The sequence below is a fragment of the Bombus pascuorum genome, chromosome 11 (assembly GCF_905332965.1).
Source record: "Bombus pascuorum chromosome 11, iyBomPasc1.1, whole genome shotgun sequence".
In the NCBI taxonomy this organism is placed as follows: domain Eukaryota; kingdom Metazoa; phylum Arthropoda; class Insecta; order Hymenoptera; family Apidae; genus Bombus; species Bombus pascuorum.
In genome coordinates this window covers 6,942,134-6,962,659 of record NC_083498.1, presented here as the reverse complement: position 1 = coordinate 6,962,659, position 20,526 = coordinate 6,942,134, and the positions used below count along the sequence as shown (strand labels likewise).

The following is a 20,526-nucleotide window of genomic DNA, read 5'->3' as shown; positions in this document are numbered from 1 at the left end:
TCGAACTATGTCTGTCATGGAAATCACCTAACAAACCCTTAAAATCGATTTGCAAAATCAAAGTACATGTAGCAACATAGTTCACAAACATAATTGAAGCTTTACTCAAATGTTTATATACAGGTTGACGCAAAAATAAATGGTCTCACTTTGGTAACGTATTTCACTCTGTCTAAATATGAAAAATGGTCTTATAAATATACATTTGTGATAATACTTGCTAAAAATAATACGAAACTCTTCAGAAATCGGATTATTATCGCTTGTAAAAAATATTTGAAACACGCTAATAATTTCCTTGCAGTAGAAAATAATTTTCAGGAATTTTGAACGAGACAAGTGTTTTTCGATGTGTTACATACACATTTATATATATATAATGTTTTATTTTTAGGAAAAGTAAGACACCAAAGTAGTATCATTTATTTCACTGTTACTCTGCAAACGTAATTTTTATCCATGGATTTTTTGCAAAATGTTATTCAGATAGGAACGTTTCCAATAAATTGGAATATTTCGTTCGACCGAGCAATTTTTCAAGATATTTATATATCAAACTACTTCCACTTGTAAATTTTGTAAAATCAATTTTTCAATACGTCGATCTGCATCGATTTGCGAAAATCGATTTGCAAAACGAACACGTAGCACAGTTCCAGGTAACAGAAGCTTTACAACGTTCTCAGACAATCTTCTATACATCATTCTCCACTCGTATCTCTTCATCCCAACTAATTTTTTCAAAAGCTTATAGAATGTAGGATAGAAATCTTTCATCGTTGAATATCATCATCGAATAATAATTCAAACGAACGCGTTGTACGCAGTCAAGGAATGCAACGTTCCTAACATTTTATCGTTAAAATTCAGCAAGTTTGATAATACAATACATACAATCGTGCTTATTTCATTATTAAAAATTCAGAAACTTAATAAATTTAGAATAGCAAAATTTAAACGGATTTAATAAATGCGTCGTTGCAATGCCAGCGGTAAACGACGCTGTATAAATCCACCAGCTTTGCGTTTTCAATATTTTCCAACTTGTTCAACGATATACTATTAATTTACTAAATCCTGATGTATATAACAATCGAAATTATGCATCGTTAAATGACATCGTTTAGGTCGCATGTAAGCGGCCTAATACCTCGTTCACATTAGTCGTTTTACCTGAATTCAAGTTACTTTGTAGTTTCAATACTTTATCAGTATGAACATATTTGCCTGGCTTGAAATATCTTTCTCATTAATGAAATCACTTGTCAAATCGCATCATTGAAATTTGAATAAATTGGTTAAAAAGCACCAAGCGCAAAAATACGGAGCAATATATTTCAAATCAGATAGATAATAATAATAACACTGTGGAAAAATTTACAGCGATAAGATGGTTTCGAACTGTTAATTCTTAATTCTTAATTAATAATTGCTAAATTCGAGCGAGAAACTATCGCCACAATATGAAATATATAAATTTTTACGAGTACATGCATCTTCACCTTCATACAGTGGCTACGAAAAGTATCGACACATCGTTGTGTGTATTATAGCACTTACATAGTAATTAATTACGCAGATCCAACTATACTAAATTTCGTATCGTACGATAGTACATACTCCCTTATAATTAGATTGAGGGCTTTATTTATGGGAAATTTGAAGGTGTAAAAATGCATAGAATGCATCGTAGCGAGAATGTAATGTGCAAAGATATATAAAATAAACAAAATATAGTAGTCGTTATAATGTTTAATACATAGAAAAATCACCTACCTAAATTCCACATTTTTTAAACATCCCACAAAAAGTATGAATTTCCATAAATATCCGCACCAGGATAAAAATTCGATATTATGAAAACGAAATATAAAAGCTGATAAGAAAAACGCTTCTTGTAGCCACTGTATACTTCAATCCTTAGAACGACAGTCGATCGGAACACGCATTCACTTCCATAGCTTAACTTTGGCCAATTTCAACAAGGTTTCGAGCCAGTTGCACGCGACCTAAACGACGTCACTCGTTATATTGCATTAGTGACACTATATAATCGATAGTTTTACATTTGGATGTAATAAGTTAACGACGTATTGTCGAGGAAGTTGAAAAATATTGGAAACGCATAGCTGCTAGGTGAACTTACGTGTCGTTTAGAACGAGGATCCCGGTGGAAAATCGTCGCTTTTCATGCACGAGGCCGCACACCGTATCGCCTGACTGGCGATACTACACTGGCGATCGTTCACGACGAGGCTACTAGGCAGGCGTGCGACCAGGGGCGGCACTTGCGTCGGGAAAGGGACACGAAGTTGTCCTCAACTCCCGATGTCTGTCCGGAAGCGACCATTTTTCCGGCTTTTTAATTGCTCTTTCGAAATTTCCGATCGATAGGGTCTAAGAGACGGTGTTCGGAAATTCAGAAGGTGAATTTCTAGGGGATGCAGTTTTGGGGTGGTTTTCGTGGATATTGGAGTAGGAGTTTTGAATAACAGTCGGATTTTAGAGAAACTAGGAGAAAGATGAGGAGATTTTGGATAGAAAAATGATAAAGAATTATGTGATAAAATGATAGATTAAATTATGTTTATGTAACAGATTTGAAGCTTTTGTTTTCTATGTAATAGATTGTACATTTATAGCGTAGAATTATAGCTAGTTCGTGTTTATTTAATATATTTTGAAGACTAGATTCCTGAAGTGACATCGTTAACTTTTTTGTTCTCATATTTCAAGATTCGAATTATGTTTCCATTCAAAAGTGAAATTTAAGGGAAATTAACGAAGAATGAAGGAAATTGGTGATAGAAGAAAGAGGTGAGTGGTAGACTTTTTTCGACTGAAATAGTATAATTCCTCGATAATTTTAAATACCTATTGAAAGAATTAGAGTTAGTTTATTGAGAGGGATGAAAAGATTATACATTCTAATACGGGAAGATGAAACTTACGGTAAGGAAAACAAGAAATTGAATTTTACTCTTTATGTATTTTTAGTGACAGTACTGAAACTGACTTAATATTGTGTAATTGGATTGCGTATTTGAATATATAACTTTAAAGGATGAAGGCTGTTAGAAACATGTACTCGAATTAATGTAACAATGTTGCATAATTGGTAGGTTTAAATATAATTGCTTAAGAAACCCAGATGTCTGAAATTGTTCCAGTAATTACAATGGTAAATATAATATTATACAATTATAACGATTGAATATGTTTCCTGGGGAAACTATTATGCGTATCTTTTAATTGAGATTAATAACCGGAGGAAAATTCTGGATTCTCCCCTCTTAAAAGCAGAATACGACTGAAAGAGTTGAAGGGTGTTTTCTTGAGCAGTAGCTAAGGGTAACACTCATTCACAAATACTTGTACAGAGAGCACACCTTCACTGGCCATTTCTTTTTATGTACTAACATCAAATCTTTTGACAGTAACTGACGTATTATCGTTAAAATAATTCTTACTCTTGTTCCTAAAGTGAAATTAAAAATAATAGAAATTAAAATCTTCTTAAAATATATTTCGATAATTTTCGAAATATATAAACCAATTGTTAAAACATATTATATACAATTTTGGCAAAATATTGATTCGGTAAAAACAATGATGAAATAAGGAAATTAAAGAAAATTTTAATATTTTGTACCAATTTTTAGTCTTTAGTGAAATTTGGAAAAAGAAGATATACAAATTTAGAAAAATAAAGTAAATGATAAAAATTTGTATAATAACATCAAATGAGCACACGTTGCTACGTGCTGATTGAACAATTGGCTAAACGTGAAAGTAGATGACCGCTTTGATCGAGGAACTTTGCAAAGCGTCGATTTTAAATGTTTAAACAACAACAACAATGATGGGAAGTTTACTTTTCCAATGCAACTGCTGTTTAATTAACTGATGGGGATGAATTAATTATTCAGTTCAAGGGTAACACTTGCAATCCGAGCATTACCTTGACATAGAACAGAGAAGAAATTAAAGGACTTCTGAATTAGCTTACTTCGAATTGATGATTAATTGCCCTGGGACAGAAGTTGTGCACGAATAAAATAATTCTTAGTCTATGAAATTAAACAATTCTTCGTCCAATTACTTTTGCATTCATATTTTTGATCACGTCTTTTCAATGACAATGAAAGGAAACGTAGAAGAAAGTATAAAGTGAATTACAGAATATACTTCATTCGTACCTTTTTATTACTTCTTTTCAATAAAAATTTTCCATTGAGAGTTTCTTTAAGAAACATGGATAAAGGAAAGACATTTAAAAAGTACATATTTTTGCTGTATTCTATTAACGAAGAACGTACAAAAGAAATGTGTTTACTGTATTTAAGAAGAACATACAAAGAGAAGGTGTTTATTACAGCTAAGGAAAACGTAGAAAGGAAAAGTTTTGAGACATACATATTTTATTCGAGAATTCTCAACGCACCACACTAAAAGGATGGATTTCCTTGCATTACATTTTCAGTCATCTTTCTAATCATCATTCTTCTCAATAAGGATATTTCATTAGCAATTTTTGAAAATATCTTTTGCACGCCACACTCCTTTTTCCTATATTTTAATAGATCTATACGAAATAATCTATAAAAAATTATTTACACCTCTATTATATTATTTTTGCCAATTTTTGGCTGACCAAATACAAAAATTATGCAACACGTATAACATAAATGTCGAAAGAAATAAGCGCGAGTACATTACTTCAAAGAGAATAAGAGAAACCGAGAGTTCAGCCGGAAATTTAGCCTTTGGTTCTGGTCCGTAGGGATCGACGAACTTTTCTCTCGACAATCCCGCCCAGAAATTACACGAGGGGAACCCGAAAAGGGAAGTCCTTACAAAGTAGCAACCTAAACGAAAAAAAAGAACGATCCACACTCTTCTACGATAGAAGCAAACACTTTTCACCACACTTTCTTTTCATCTTTTCATTTTGCTTCTCGTTTCTTCTCTTCGTCTCTTCTATCCCTAAAAGCAAAAAATTCTGAATCAATACATTCAATAAATCAATACATTACCTAACACTTATATATGTTTCTTAAATAATTAAAAGGAATTTTTGTTATTATCCTTTTTTTGAAACAGCTCACTCTAGAATCAATTTTTCATTTATCGATCCCACCCTTATAATATGCAATTATTTAATAATAATGAAACACACAATAACGTTCATTCTTTCTTCCTTCGGCGTCTTTTATTAGAAGAATTCTTAATTAAACAATTTATTACTTCTTCGAATTTTCCGTATTTTTATTATAACATTTTAATAAAGTTTGAAATGATCGATATAACATTCTCCGCTTCATTGTACCTATAAGATATATTGAGAAAGTTTGGCTGTTGAATCCTGCAACGCGCTTGTGATATTATAATTTTACATATTGTATAATATATACCATAAATAAAATACATTTCAAGATGAAGAGAGAAAAATATAATGAACTGAAAAATTGAAACGAAAAAACGAACGAAGTACCGATAAGAAGTGCAAATTTTTATAATTATGGGTTACATTGCAACGAGCTGGATGAAACTGCGCTTTTTATAGCCTACCAGCTGGCAAGTTAATTGCCGCTACTGTTCTTCGCGACTTTTACTATGCACACGCGCATACCAGCTTATCAGACCTCGTCTAATGCACTTATCCTTCACCTAGACGCGTACACACGCGTGCATCAACCGCGTGTACGTGCCCGTTTCAATGCCTGTTAATAGTTTCGAAATTTGATTGTTGCCGGTACATAATGGAACACCGGAACCCCTTTCAGTCCCCCTAGGTCAATTAAACGCTCGTTCACAAGTCAGCACAATTGTTTTATCATAAAGAAACTTTAAGTACACTGACTACGCACACTTATTTCTTAATAAAACAGTTTTCTTTTTATCATGCTCTATACATATCATTTTCATAATATGACATTTTTGCAACCATACGAAAGTGCTATACAATGATACGAAATTTAATATACTTGTACCTAATTACTCAATGTGGAAATATTATAAGAAATGTACTAGAGTGCGAATATTTGTTTGTAATCATTGTACTTGTACTGGGAAAGTTTATTGAAATGGTTAAATTTCTCTTAAAAATAAAGATTAGCAAATGAATGTGAATATTACGATAGTTTTACATATATGTACGTGGAATTGCAGCGGTATTTCATTTCACTATAAAAATATGGAAACGACATTGATATCTTTTTTAGAATTTCCCCGAGATCATAAAGGAATACTTTTAAAGGTGATTGTTATTTAATAAGCTTTGCAGGGAAACAGATAACAGAGTGACTTAGAAAATAAAAATTTGTGATAATACATTGTTACCTGGGGGACTAGGATATAAAATTACCTTACTTTTTTTATAATCAAGTATATTTGATTCTAAATTTTTAGCATTATCACAATAATTCTCCTACTCTCTAATGATATATATTTCCAAATTCTCGCACTGAAAACAACAAGAGAGATTTATGTGTGTGAAAAAGCCCAATTGTCGGAAGAAAGAGTCGCACCTGGAGAAGGCTGTCAACTGTAACCATATAAAACCTAGAAACAGGAGTGGGTAAGCCTAACATGATTACGGTCTACGTAAGCAATGTCGCCGTCTACGTAATACGACGTTAGCACCTTCTGAACGGCTATCCTGAACGCTTGGCCCAGGGAGCTTATATACATATACGATTCTCGGGAATAGATGGCCTCATTGCATAGACGCGGTCCGTTACCAGCTGGATCAATAACGCTGCTGACAGGCTTAGCTGGATGTTCGGGAAACGTGGAGGTGGTAGAGGAACAGGGACGTACCGTGGAGGACAAAAGAAAATTTACGAAACAAGAGATATAAAAAGGCACCATGAAAAATAAAAAAGAAAGCACCATTTTACAAAATGGATTTATATTTGATAGGAACAGGTTAACGAATATAGTATACCTGTTATCAATGTGACAAAAAATTTTCAGTGCAAAAGTTATTAACAATAACAATTAATTTAAAATTTTCTTTTATTCGTCACTGTAGGTATCGAATCTAAAAATTCAACAGGAATCCTTTATGCAAAACTAAACGATAGTCGATATTGACTGGATTAAGTTTTATTCAAACTGCTTAGGAAGGTTATGTGGAGCGATCCGTTCAATTGTCAGTTCAAAGGTGTCTATCTGGAGGCCAGAAAAAAGAAGGTTGAATATAAAATAATGGACGTTTGATGCACTGAAGAAGAAGATCTTTTGTTTTTGTGTATAGTGGCGTATAGTATTACTGTGGTATTGCTTGGGAGTGTGAAATGATTCATATTGTAATTATTAATAATGCTATTAAAATAATTATTATGTATTAGTAATAATAGTAATAGAAGAGTCGTTATTATTATTCATTTATTTTTGTGGAAGTACATAAATGAATTTTTTAAAGATCGTATGATTAGGTGGAACATTTTATTGTCAGCTTAAGCTATTGCAAAAGATTTTATCAATTCATAAAGACGTGTAAAGTCTATTTATTGTCAAGTCTAAAATACTATCATAATGAATGATCGCTCGGACGTTGCCGAACGCAGACTGATTCACGTCGATCGTAACTTCGACTTTTCTACTTACAACCCCTATCGTCCGACGCGCATGCGCATACATTCTCCAGTAGTATATCCAAAAAAGGATATGTCACTTTATAAAAAATGTTTGTATAAAAAGATCGAATCATTTCGGGGGATGAACAAAATTCATATAGTTCAATGATAAATAAATAGAATTAATTTACTACCAATTCGTTATTAAAAGTTGAACCATACTAAAAGTAAAACAATACTAATTACGTAACTCACAGAATTAACAAAACAATATAACGCTACATGAAACATCTGTAATTTACTACCGAACGAATAAAACTATCATCGAAAATTGACAGAAAATTTATATTTATTTACCATTACTGCTCTAATTAATTTCAGCGGGAAACAAGTTTGGACTCCCTCAAACTTGATTGAAAGTCTCATAATCTCATTAGAATGCAACCATAATTGAATTTAAGAACACCAAGGATCCTTGAAGAGGATATTACGTTCCTGTGAGTTTGGTATTGGGGAAGGGGAAACGTCTCAGAGCGTGGCCCAGGTCGAATAGACGAACAAGGGTAGGAGGTGATACGCAGCTCGGTCACGAAATTTCGAGGTCTTCGGACTCCGTGAAAAGCGGAGAAGAGAGAAAACGAACCACTAAAGAGCCACGATGTGGGAACATAATGCACTTTCATTGATTACGCATTTCATTGTTGCTACATGGTACGAGTATTTATTTTACTTCCCTAACGTTTTTGCTGGCCCACAGAAAGTACACATCTAGGGATCAAGGGACACGTTACGTGCCATCTGATTGATCAATATCGCACTACTACGTAATGTAACATTGCCTAACATGCTATACAGGGTGTCTCACAAAGATATAGTACTATCAGATAAAATATGATTCCCAATGGAAAAATGGCGAATAAAATGTAATTGGAATGAAGATTAGAGATATACAAACAGAAAAAATCAATAAGACATATATCTTCTTTTTACAAATTTAAGTAAAAGGGTTTGATATGCTTATTGAGAAAAATTCAAATTTATATAAATAGCTATTTTAATATTTCATTTGCCAATAGGCTGTGTAAACGAATGTCGCTTTTCCCTGATTATAAAATCAAAAGGAAATATTCTTACATCTCCCAATTCCCAGAAATTTTTCAAAGTTGTTGTAAAATAGATTGTAGATAATTATCGAATTACAGTGAATAAAAAAATGATTATCGATAAAATGAGAAAATAATATTTATATGTGTCTTCAAAGGCATTCTTTGCTTTCTTTTTTCATTTGTCATTGCAAAGTAAATTGCAAATAGATCTTCTAAACAAATATTCAACTGCGATATATATTAGACCATAGGTGGTAGATTATTATAATAAAGTACATTCCTGCACGGATTATCCCAAGGATATTTTTACAAGGCATCATGAAATACTATGGGTGACCGAATTCCCGGGAAATAGTGATTACTCCTGGCCCAGTTTCCGGCGCGAGGGTTGAACCAGTTTTTAATCGTTATTCGAATTTGTTCTACTTTCGAACGCGAGAAAATATTCTCAACGATTCGACAAAATTCATTTCACTAGATATTGATGAAAATTCATCAACGAAACGAAAAAAAAAAAACATAAGAAAATAACAGAATGGCAATTAAAATTTTATTTGTTCGCATAAATTACAATGATCGCAGTTTACAGTATATAGAATGTATAAACATAAAACTTCTGATGTAATTTGCCATATAATTAATACCTATAACGTTTCTCTGAACTTAACATTAACTTAAAATTAAATCTGGTAAAATTTCATATCTTACTTCTTATTAAATAAATATATTACAAATTGTTTATTTATACAAACTTATTTCTATTATTATTATCCTTCTTATTTCTTTTCTCTAACATTTGTGACGTCGTTAATATTTTAGTTAAATAATTCGACTATCTCCATTTAAGAGATCACAAAAATGTTGATAAAGACTGGAAGTCGTACAACTAGTAAAAAAGAACAAGTATCTCTTTATTACGCTAGTGTGCTAGTGTTAAATGCTATTTCATCCTGACAACATTAAAAAATGTTCACCTTATCCATTTTAGAATTGTTTTTAACAATTTTTCTTTAAAACAAAAGTCACTTTACTTTCTTTAAGTTCTTCTATCCTTTCTATATCTTTCTATAAAATTATACAAATTTTTAAACGTTATCAATAATACATGAATCTTATTTTACAATTCGAAGTGTCTCCGACTTTGTAGGAATAACTATAGTCCTTCGTTGTTTGATCACCAATAACGAAAATGTACTTCGCTGTCCCTATAAAACTATCACAGGAAATACTCTTATCTTACTTCATCAAACACTTTTGAACCAAACAGTTTCGTACAACACGATACACTTATCAATAAAATTAGAATTCTTATTTTTAATTTTCTCCTACGCCAAAAAGGACCACGCGAAGCTCTCTTTAACCCTTACAGGCTAATATATATAAAATTTTATGCTGTGCGAATTTTATTTTAATACTATCATATGATAGCATTACAATAATGTCCATTTTTCATCCAATATTCAATGGTAATTTATTAATTTCTAAAATAAACAATATATGATATTTTGTCCACATGAATTAAAATACTGAAATACTAAAATGAAATTTCGATAATAGCTTTTAAGGGTTAAACTTTCTCTTCTACTTAAACTTCACTTCCTATAATGTAACTACCCTGCTTCATTCTGCTATATAATCTATACTCTTTCCTTTATCCAGCATCTCAAATTTCATAATAAAATTATGATTCAAGATGGGTATCAAGGCCACGTGAAACTGTAGTACTGCTAATATACAGTATAATATATTAATTTTCATTCTAGAAAGAGACTAGTATTTGTACTTGTTAATGGGCAATGAAAGAGTAATGATAAAAGTTGCAAAAAAAGTTTTACGTAACCCTGCGTTTCGAAATAATTATCTTTACGCTGATGAATTTCAACCGTCATAGGTCGAGGGTAGTATCAGATCCGTGATGATAATCCTCGTCTAACAGAGGCTCTTGTTCCACCATCGCGCGAACTGTGAACAGAACTATTCATGCATACCAACGAATAAAGTACATTGACATTCTGCATGTGCGAATATCTTGTTACAATGTGAATAATTTAAAAAAACGTGAAATCTTCTTTTAGATGTTTTGCATCTGTTATCTATAATTTAAAAAATATATCCAAAATATAAATCCAAATTACAGTGGTATACGAAACATAAGACATAAGTAGTTAGAATAGTGGAAAACCATTAAACTAATTACTATAAAATTATTAAAATTATTAAAATATAGCAAACTATAAAAATATTAAAATTTGTTATTCGCACATACTTGATTAACATGTTATACTAAATATAGTAACACATTATAACACTGCCTAATATTAAATAAATATTATGCCCAATATTGTAACAGACCACGCATTACATTAATATTCACTAAGGCTCGGCAATCAATAAGAGCAATTTTGATTGAAAAGATATCGTAATCAGTTCTACACTTGTATTTTTGATAAAAGTGAGATAAAGTAGTACAGAGTTGCCAAAACCTTTCCCTCTTCATACTTGGCAGCGTTTCATATATACATATGTATATCAATCAACGACCGTGTTCAGAAGTCTTTTCTTGATTTCTTATACTCTGTACAGTTTATACCGAAATGGTTTGTGTTATATAAATTAAAATGTTAAGATATCGTACAACATCCTGAACGCGTTCGACAAGGCGTTAGGACCAAGCAAACAAGCAGAGTCATGCAAATGCAATCTTCACATGCTTCAATTCTCTACTTGCTTTATTACGTACCTCGTAATGTTTGTATCTATATCTCATATTATTACAACTTATCATATCAAAAATAAGATGTTAAAACATAAATAAGATATTAAAATGATACTAGTTCTTCATATATTTTAATATTGAATAATGTGTTTATCGCATTATTTTATCGTACTTTTTAATTAACATTTTGCTATATGAGAAAATAAGTATTAGGTATTATTCACAAAATGAAATTTTAAACAATATGATTTTGTATACTATCAATTAGTGAATTGATAAAATGTGGGTTTGTGTAAAAGTTCCACAAACATGCTAAATGTTAACAATGCGATTCAATGCAAAAACAATTTGTCAAGCTATTGTTGGTTAATATAATTGCAAAGGTACAAATTAAGGTATTGTTAATGTGCTACTATAAAATTTACAAGGAACAATACAAACATTTAAAATAAAATAGAATAATGCACCATGCGAATTAGTATTTTGAAAACTATAATGGTATGTTTTTTATTTAGAAAGCAAGATTTAGAATTTATTTGAAAGAATCACCTTTGCAAGCCATTTTGGAAGGATTAACACGGATTAAATCTGAAGATAGGAGAATGGGAATGTAACTCCAAAGATTTTGACCATTACATCAAGCTTTGTTCAATGAAAACGCACAAATAAAAGATAGCATGTGATACGAAAATTATTTATCAGGAAAGTATATTACATTTTGTGAACAAAAACCAAGATACGTTACATTAGATTATTAGATACATTATTTATTTTATCAGGCAATGTTGCAGGAAAGTCTCATTGAAATATTGTCATTCTGAAAATCTCAAATGATCTTGTAAAAATTCAAAACTTTTGTAAAACAACAGAATTATATAATTGTAATACTCTATAATGAAACGTTTGAACTAAATGGTAATTTCTCATGCACAGTAATTAGATTGCTCGTATCTATGTTTGTAAAGAAACCATTTCTTGAACAGTTTCGGATATTTCTTAAAATACAATGTAGTGAAAGGATACGTCTTTATATTTTAAATTTATATCACTAGTCCTCACGACTTTTTACTCGTCATAAATTTTATAATAGATATATCACTGATCTAAAATCTTTCTGTTTAATTAATATACTTTAAATAACTGTTAAAATAACTTTTAATGATCTATACTGTAATTAATTTCGTAATTATATGATCCATTCCTTATTATGTGATGCACATTTATATAAAAAATTTGCTTTCCATTAGTCATAAAGATTACAATGTATTAAAAATCTAAATATGTATATTTACTGCACATAGTTAGCAACAATTTCTGTTTAAAGCATTATTATCTTTTATAATTGATATTGTTGAATCTATATATTGTACGTCTTGTAAACAAAAGAGATTTTACCATGAAAAATGCGCTACGCTAAATAAATATAAGAATATATACGCAGATTCATCTTAAATAAAAATTGTTCAGCTATTTTGTCTTCTACCTGGTAAACTATCTCATACAGTTGCAATCATAAGAGCATATTAAGGCCTCGGACCTGAGCTGAATGTAAATCATTGTAAATTAAGAATACATTATATCAATTTACATACTGCTTGAGCAATATGCATATTTCCTGTGCTATGTACCTTTCCTTGTATAGTTCCTTACTCGTTAGAAACCGATGTTTACTAAAAAAAAAAAATATTTCAAAACACAAAATGATTAGTCAGTAACATTCCATCAATTCCTTACAATTTTTGAATGATATAAAATTGAAATTGTTAAAAAAGAATAAGATAAATCATAAATTGAATCGTTTTAGCTCAAATGAACTATCTTTGGTAGTTTATTTATACTATAAACATTTTGTAATTGACTATGGAAATATCAGGATATTCGTCGTATAATTACGTATATATATGATATTTTTAAATTAGATTTGTAATTTTAGAAGGAAATAATTATCTGTCCTTTAATTTCAAACATGTAAATGAACTACTAATATATTCTATATGAGATCATGGCTATAGTATACCAATCGAAAAATAACCAATATCATTAAACACAACCTCTAAGAAAAAACAATCAGGTAATTTTATTTTCTTTTTAATGATTATAAGTAAAAGCTTTTCTAAATTCGTCTAAAACGTCTTCTCTAAATTCGTTTATCTTCAAAAATTTTTCTTGTAATCTAAAGGTCAGCAAAAAGAACAAATGTTCGTTATAATTGCGTCATTCCCAAACATAAACTTCATACAGTTATTAATAAATAAAAATTGAATAGATCATTCACATTCACTGATTTAATTAAATTGCTATAATACTTATAACAATAATATAAAGTTACTTAAAGTTTATGTCATGTCTTTTTTCCATCTTTCTTTTAATAGTTATATATCACTTCCTGTATTTATATCGTATTGTTTCATGTATCTTATTGATTTTACCGATTTTAATCGTAACTCTGATCACTAGGTACATGATGATATATTCTTTTTTCGTCGATAACAAACTGATTGCAATCGATGGCAAGCAGTGAGAAACTTTCAACCATGTTGATGAGACCTCTTATTTATGTTCAATACTAATCAGATGCGGCGATTAGAAATTAATGTGATAATAAATGATCTGTACTATTCTGAACTTTGTATATATACAATTGTGATATAACAAAATTTATCAAATCTCTATATTTTCTTATATTGTTAACTCTCCTTTATACAAAAAATGAATCATACAGCGCATTTATTATCACAAATAAATCCTAGTGATGTTTCTTTTGCAATCTATTACGTTGGGACCTGTTAGTACCATTTTTCTCAGCTGTATTAGAAACCAGACTAGTTCGATGATCTCCTAGTGGTATCCTAAATAATTTGATCTTCATATAATCGCAAATTTCAAGGCAAATTTGAGTATTATACCGTAGTAAATCCAGAGTAACCCAAATCTAAAAGCACATATAATTGTAAAATATATAAAAATGATATTTCAAAAAAGTTCAATAAAATTTATGCAAAAATTAGAAGACTTACAAAACACAACCAAAGAACATAATATTCTTTGATAAAAAAATTGAAATACTGATTTAAGAACAGCATTGCTGGTCCAATCAATGAACTGTCTAAATATTCCATTTCATTTTTTGTCATATGAGCAACCTATAATAAATAACAATACTATGGAATATAGAACGTAAAAATTGAATAAAATTATCAATATTTAGGTTTTTGATATACATACCACCAGTCGATTGGTAACTTTAGCTGCAACCATTCCAAATGCAAGTATATACAATGCAGGATGATTTTCATAAACGTGCTCGGCACTTTTTCTATAAATTATAAAAGCTGGTACTACCACGAAACTAAATGGAATAATTGGAGATAAAACTGATGTTCCCTGAAATGGAATAAATATTATGAAGACATCAGTGATCAATAAATGTACTATTTGAACATGTAATATATTTTTATAAATGAAATATGTACCTATAATTTAATGTTTAAGTATTCGATAATAAAGATTACTTAAAAATATTCAATCTCTAATAAAAGGAACAATATATAAATACGCTTTATATGCAAACATCAAGTACTATACTTTTTACTAAAATTTTATTTGTATAATATATACTTAATTAAAATGCTACATCTTTATTATAAAACTACATGCTATATATGATGGACTAATAGTCCAATTTGTATATTCCAATGTAAAATGCAAATCTTTATAAACGCTAAAAAAGCATCTATATGTTTACTATATGACAACATAAAATTCTATTAGACTACATTAAATTCTATTCTTATAAAAATGAAAGGAAGAAACATAATACATTATAATACACGTGTAGGTCCCAGATTTAACACACATAGGAAATGCAAAGTTATTTAGAGTTCATGTAGAGTTAGTTGCAGTAAAACATATAGTAACTGAGATTATTATACTAATTATCAAAGTCATGTAAGTACGTAAAGAGTCACTAAGTTAGTTTACAAAGAAGCATATATGTAGTAACTAAAATTGTTATATTAATTATATAAAATTATATACTTCTAAGGATCCATGCAATTTCTTAAAATACTATTTGGTGGAAGGAAAGGAGTAGTCAATGGATGGGAATATTAAAAAGAAGAAAATATGTATGGAGTATCAATACAGATTCTTAAATATTTAGGAAAAGGTGTTAACCAGAGTGGAAATAAAAATACAGTAAACAGTTCTGTGTGATGCTCTTGCAAATTTTAGACCCACACAAATGACACAATAAGTTGTATTGAATATTCGTCCTGTGCTGCAATCTCGTAATATCATATTAATTAAATTTTAATTTTGTAATTTGATCAAAAATAACAAATGTTTTTAACATTAGAATTTCGAATACATCAGACAATATATATTAAGTAATAATGTTCAAGATAGTTGATGTTTTATGTTAATATATTACATATGCCAAGATTGTTATATGTAAGAGAGCAAGTACTCTTTTATAACATGGGCCTAAATCAAAACAAAATGCAAAGTGCACTACACAATTATTTTATTACTTTTGAACTGACTTACTGCGACGGTGGAGCCATTTTTTCCGACACCACCGGCAAGAATGACGGATATGCTGCTCTGTGCAAGTAAAATAGCGATGCCCACAGCAGCCCATAATGGAAACACCTTGACCTCTGTGCCAGTGTATGGCAACTGTGCAAGCGACACGAAAAACCTTTTTATTAGTTACTTTTAAACACATCTCTAGCATATTTCATTACATACCAGTGAGAACTTCTTGCCTTTGAAACAATTTCAAATCTTCAAAACAGATATACATTAAGTAATCTGTGTGACTTCACAAGGTGTTAAAATCATTTAATTAAAGGTTTTGTATTTTTCATTTCATATAAAATATTCGTTCGTTTTTTAATTTAATAAAAAACAAAAAAATAAATCTATTTTAAAGTTCTTACATCTAAACAAATATTGACATACTCTTTCTCATGAATATCACTCTTTTTCCAAAAAATTTATTTTTTTAATTTAATGTAAAGATGATATGATCACTATTCAACACAGGTAACTATTTGTTTACATTAAAATAGCAAAACTCCATAGCTAGTAAGCACCTAAATAAAATAGAGGGTAAATTTGCATAAGAGAGATTACATTTGGAGATAATATTAAAACATAAGCTGTATTTTTTCATAGCCTGCACACCATACAAGAATTTTTTATTGTAGTAAAGTAATGTGCATATAGATTATTAAATAAAATTTAGTAATGCAGAAATTGTCCTTTAACATGGATAGCAATAACTGAATGGTCTAGATAGGCAAGCAATATAAAAGAAGAAAGATCTGATTACTATGCTAATGATGGAAAATTTACATATATACAACTGATGAGTTTATATTTTTGAAACTTACTGCAATTGTGGAACCATTCTTTCCAATCCCACCAGATTCAAAGACTTTACAGAATTCAAGGAATACATGAATGTAGCCTGCATAAAAGAATACTGCTACGTAGTTACTGATTGTGCCTACACCAAGCACTGGTATCTAAACAAACGCATAAAATCTCGCTCGTTATAAAAATTGCAGAAATGCAATTAAAATTTAACCTAAGTTTACTCTGTATCTTACATTTATTCTATGTAACTCTCAATTTTTTTCAATATGAGTTAGTTCCACTTGTGGCCCATTACAGTACATGAGATAATAATAAATTAAAATATCAGGCACGAAGGAGCTGCTCTTTTACTCAATTTTCTACTTGCATTTCTAAATATTTACGTTATAATAATTTAACTGATGAGATGAAAAATTACATTTTGAACCAATGAATTATGATCATGATAAAAGTATAAATTTTATATTATGTGTGTGCTTACTGTTTGGAGTTAATGTAAATTTTTCTAGTGTTATATCTCATTATTTTAAAAGGATATATTAATTTTAAGGCATTTACATAGTATAATAATAAATTTATATACCTAGATTATATTATCTAATATTTTATTGTTATTTATTGAACATTTTTTGATAGAAATTGTTTCAAAAGCATAATTCCAAGTATTAAAAGTAAGTTGAATTTTTACACACAGCCTTGCACAGTACAGGAATATATTCTAAATATTATTTCTCTATTATATCATAAATTTTAATAATACCTTTTAATATATTCTCTATATGAATGAATTTGATGGACAATTGTAGGTACAAATGTAAGTTATGATGCACTTATGATGAATAACAATGTGATGCAGGAAAGTAAGAAAGAATTGGATGAAGGGAAACAAATGAGTAAGAAATTTGGAAATAAAATGCATGTTACAAAAAGTTTCATAGCAAAAAAGGTAATTTCAGCGCTGCTCCTCATGCCATGCTGCTCCCATTTCCATACTTCCAAAAACAAAAGTCTAATTGACTAACTTACAGCCACAGTTGAACCATTCTTGCCCACTCCTCCGGTGAAAATCACCGAAAAGATGAAATATAAGTTTGCCATTGCACAAATTACTGTCATAACTCCTATTAAATACTTAAACATAAAACCATCTATGTATGGTATCTGTAAGAAATAATCTCGTTAGACTCATGCAAAGATATTCTCAAATATTTTATAAACATGAGTCTTGAGATAAAAATGCAGAACTCACTAGAAACGTTAGTTTTTCCTTATATACAAAAATCATTAATGCATAAAGTGAAAATCTTCAGTTAGATTAGAAATTCAGTAATTAGTTAACTTTTTAACTATTACAATTTGTTCAATTACTATTCGTCTTTTATCCAGTGTATAAATTGACGAAATGAATCAAAAATACATAAACAAATATAACACATACACATATAATACATGATATTCTTATATTTTATATATAAATATATATATATATATAGCATAATAATGTATATAACAAACATGAGAAAATTATGAGATAGATAATAACAAAAGTAGAAAATAACATTTGATGAAGGTTTGAATGAAAAATCATGGTGAACTTAATATGAATAAATGATAATATAACGTACTCAAAAAAAAGATTCAATATTCTGTATTCAGCATTCTGTGTTCTTAATATCTTATAAAAGTTTATAATACTGGAAGTTTTTAAATGTAATTATGCAGAATATGTACAAGCCCCCTAAATTTACTGTAAAATCTGATACTATGCCTTAAGAACGAGTTTCTGTGACTAAATAATCTTAATACTAAACAAGCTTATATTTGTTTGAAAAACTAAAAATAAGAAAAGAAAAAATATCTTATGACAATCAGTTACTCAGTTATATAATTTGTGTATCTCAAAAAATTGGTAAACCAAATAGTCAACCAGTATAACATATAAGTATAACATTAAAGTTATAATGTTTTATTAATTGACATAAGATATTCTAATTATGTAACCTGTGCGTCTCGTAAATCGTTAATGAATAAATTAATGAAACATTTTAAACATAACATGTTTTCTAAATTACATAAGATAATTTTGTTGATTGACATGAGATATTCTAAAGTTATATAAATGTAAAATTAGAATTATTAAAATAGATACAACCTCTATCATCCATATTTGTGGCCCAAAAATTGCAGAAATAAGGTGAATCATTATAATAGTAAATTGTGCTTCTGTGACATCCACTTTGCCAAATCTTAAAGAACCTATTCAAAAACAATGACATTGTGAAATAAATAAATTTAATAAAATTATCCTTATTAACATCTATAAACTTTTTACCTGAAACATATGTCTGCCAATGTGCACAATAAAAAAGTGTCATAGCACAGAAGCATTGGAAAAACATCCATGTTGGATAATATCCTAATTGTACTGCTATACACGCTGATAGAGCAATAAAAACTGGAAAAATAACACAATTTTTCATTCATGATTACAGAAATTTAACATTGTCGTGTAATATAAGATATAAAAGAGATTTTTTTCTACATTACTTTATAAAGGCACTATATTTAGTTTTAATATAGATTTTTAACATAATAAGTTAAAGGTCACATGAGTTTATCAACTTAAGCAACATACCGGTTGATATGGAGTCACACCCATGATCAAATAATTCACCCAATGGTGTTGAAGTTCCTGTTCTTCTTGCTTGTTTACCATCTATGGCATCTAAACTTTGATAAATGAACAAACCAAGTGCGCATAAAAAACAAGCCCACCTAGGTGCCTAAAATATTAAAGTAATATTATATCTATATATTAAAGTAATACTATATCTATATATTGAAGTAATAAATAGATATTTATTTCGTTTAAAAAAATATTATTTTCACAAGTACAGATTTGTTGTACAAACATCACATACACAGTCATACTCCATTACATACAAAATTTTCTTCTAACGAATGATTTTATGTAAAATTGTAAAAGTTGACAATTCTATTTTTTACATTTATATCGAATATGTATCAAATTTTCGATTTCACAACCTTTTACACTGTCATCCAGGAAATGATATGTAAGTACGAAAAATAGGTTATGTAGACGATACCTCGGTTTTAGCATCTGGACTATAATATACAAGAATCAAAGTAGTCGCGATGTTGACAATCAGTCCCACGATGGTGATTAAATTTGGTGCAAGCCAAAGTGGAACCTTGCTAACAAGCCAGTCCCACCAGGGTTGAAGAAATCCATCCAAAAGACTGTTTGTCGTGCAGCTGTACTTATGCTCACTGAGACGTTTCAGTTGTCCAGGTGACAGAAGCTTTTCTTTATAAAACTGCATAATTCGACGTGGCCGAATTATTGGGAACACTAAGAATGATTATAATACTTCAACAGTCATCGATGCCTCAAAACACAATGGCTAACCATAACAAGTAACTGTTCGCCAACATGTACGACATCTCTTCACATACTAGTTCCAACCGGAACTACAACCAAATCAACAAAAATACTACATTTCTTCCACATGTGCAAAATATTATTTTAAAATTATACATCAACTATAACACTGGCAACTTGTATTATATGAAAAATTTCACGGAAAAGACGTTATAGATTACAATATTTATATAATGTGTCATTAAGGATGATTTCTTTTATATAAATATTCTAATTTCGACAGAGAAGAAATGTTTCGGATAAAAATATATGTATATACTAAAAGTTGCTATT

The 20,526-nt window shown here is 29.6% G+C and overlaps 2 protein-coding genes and 1 long non-coding RNA gene across 16 annotated transcripts in view; 1 reads left to right on the top strand and 2 right to left on the bottom strand.

Annotated features, from left to right (window-relative positions):
* LOC132912158 (MAP kinase-activating death domain protein) overlaps positions 1-2,279 on the bottom strand; it is a 41,870-nt gene extending 39,591 nt beyond the window's left edge. For all 8 annotated transcript variants that reach the window (XM_060969323.1, XM_060969327.1, XM_060969324.1 and 5 more), the window contains exon 1: positions 2,147-2,279. The gene's annotated coding sequence lies outside the window, so the exon portion shown is untranslated. The remainder of the gene's footprint in view (positions 1-2,146) is intronic.
* Positions 2,280-9,217: 6,938 nt separating this feature from the next.
* Positions 9,218-20,281, bottom strand: LOC132912043 (cholinephosphotransferase 1). 7 transcript variants are annotated; one of them, XM_060969151.1, is made up of 11 exons: positions 19,898-20,281; positions 19,426-19,573; positions 19,123-19,245; positions 18,943-19,046; positions 17,817-17,951; positions 16,805-16,939; positions 15,954-16,085; positions 14,631-14,789; positions 14,423-14,548; positions 14,199-14,337; positions 9,218-10,651 (listed from the first exon to the last, which is right to left on the bottom strand). In XM_060969151.1, the coding sequence occupies exons 1-11, from the start codon at positions 20,132-20,134 to the stop codon at positions 10,575-10,577; spliced, it is 1,515 nt and encodes a 504-aa protein (XP_060825134.1). In that variant the 5' UTR covers positions 20,135-20,281; the 3' UTR covers positions 9,218-10,574. The 7 variants fall into 7 exon arrangements, with proteins under 7 accessions (XP_060825134.1, XP_060825127.1, XP_060825128.1 ...); XM_060969144.1 differs by lacking the exon at positions 17,817-17,951; XM_060969145.1 differs by lacking the exon at positions 16,805-16,939 and having other exon boundaries at positions 19,898-20,280.
* Positions 10,860-12,988, top strand: LOC132912045 (uncharacterized). The gene is made up of 2 exons (XR_009659139.1): positions 10,860-11,788; positions 11,921-12,988. It is a non-coding gene; the product is annotated as an uncharacterized LOC132912045 (long non-coding RNA).
* Positions 20,282-20,526: the final 245 nt, after the last annotated feature.

Bases quoted from the DNA above. Each gene is read 5' to 3' on its own strand.
- LOC132912043 (XM_060969151.1), bottom strand. From the start codon at position 20,134: ATGCAGTTTTATAAAGAAAAGCTTCTGTCACCTGGACAACTGAAACGT. The intron at 19,047-19,122 runs GTAAAAAGTTTA...GTTTTTGAATAG, and splicing joins TTGGCAGACATATGTTTCAG to GTTCTTTAAGATTTGGCAAA. The intron at 17,952-18,942 runs GTTGTATCTATT...TATTTCTTACAG, and splicing joins CACAAATATGGATGATAGAG to ATACCATACATAGATGGTTT.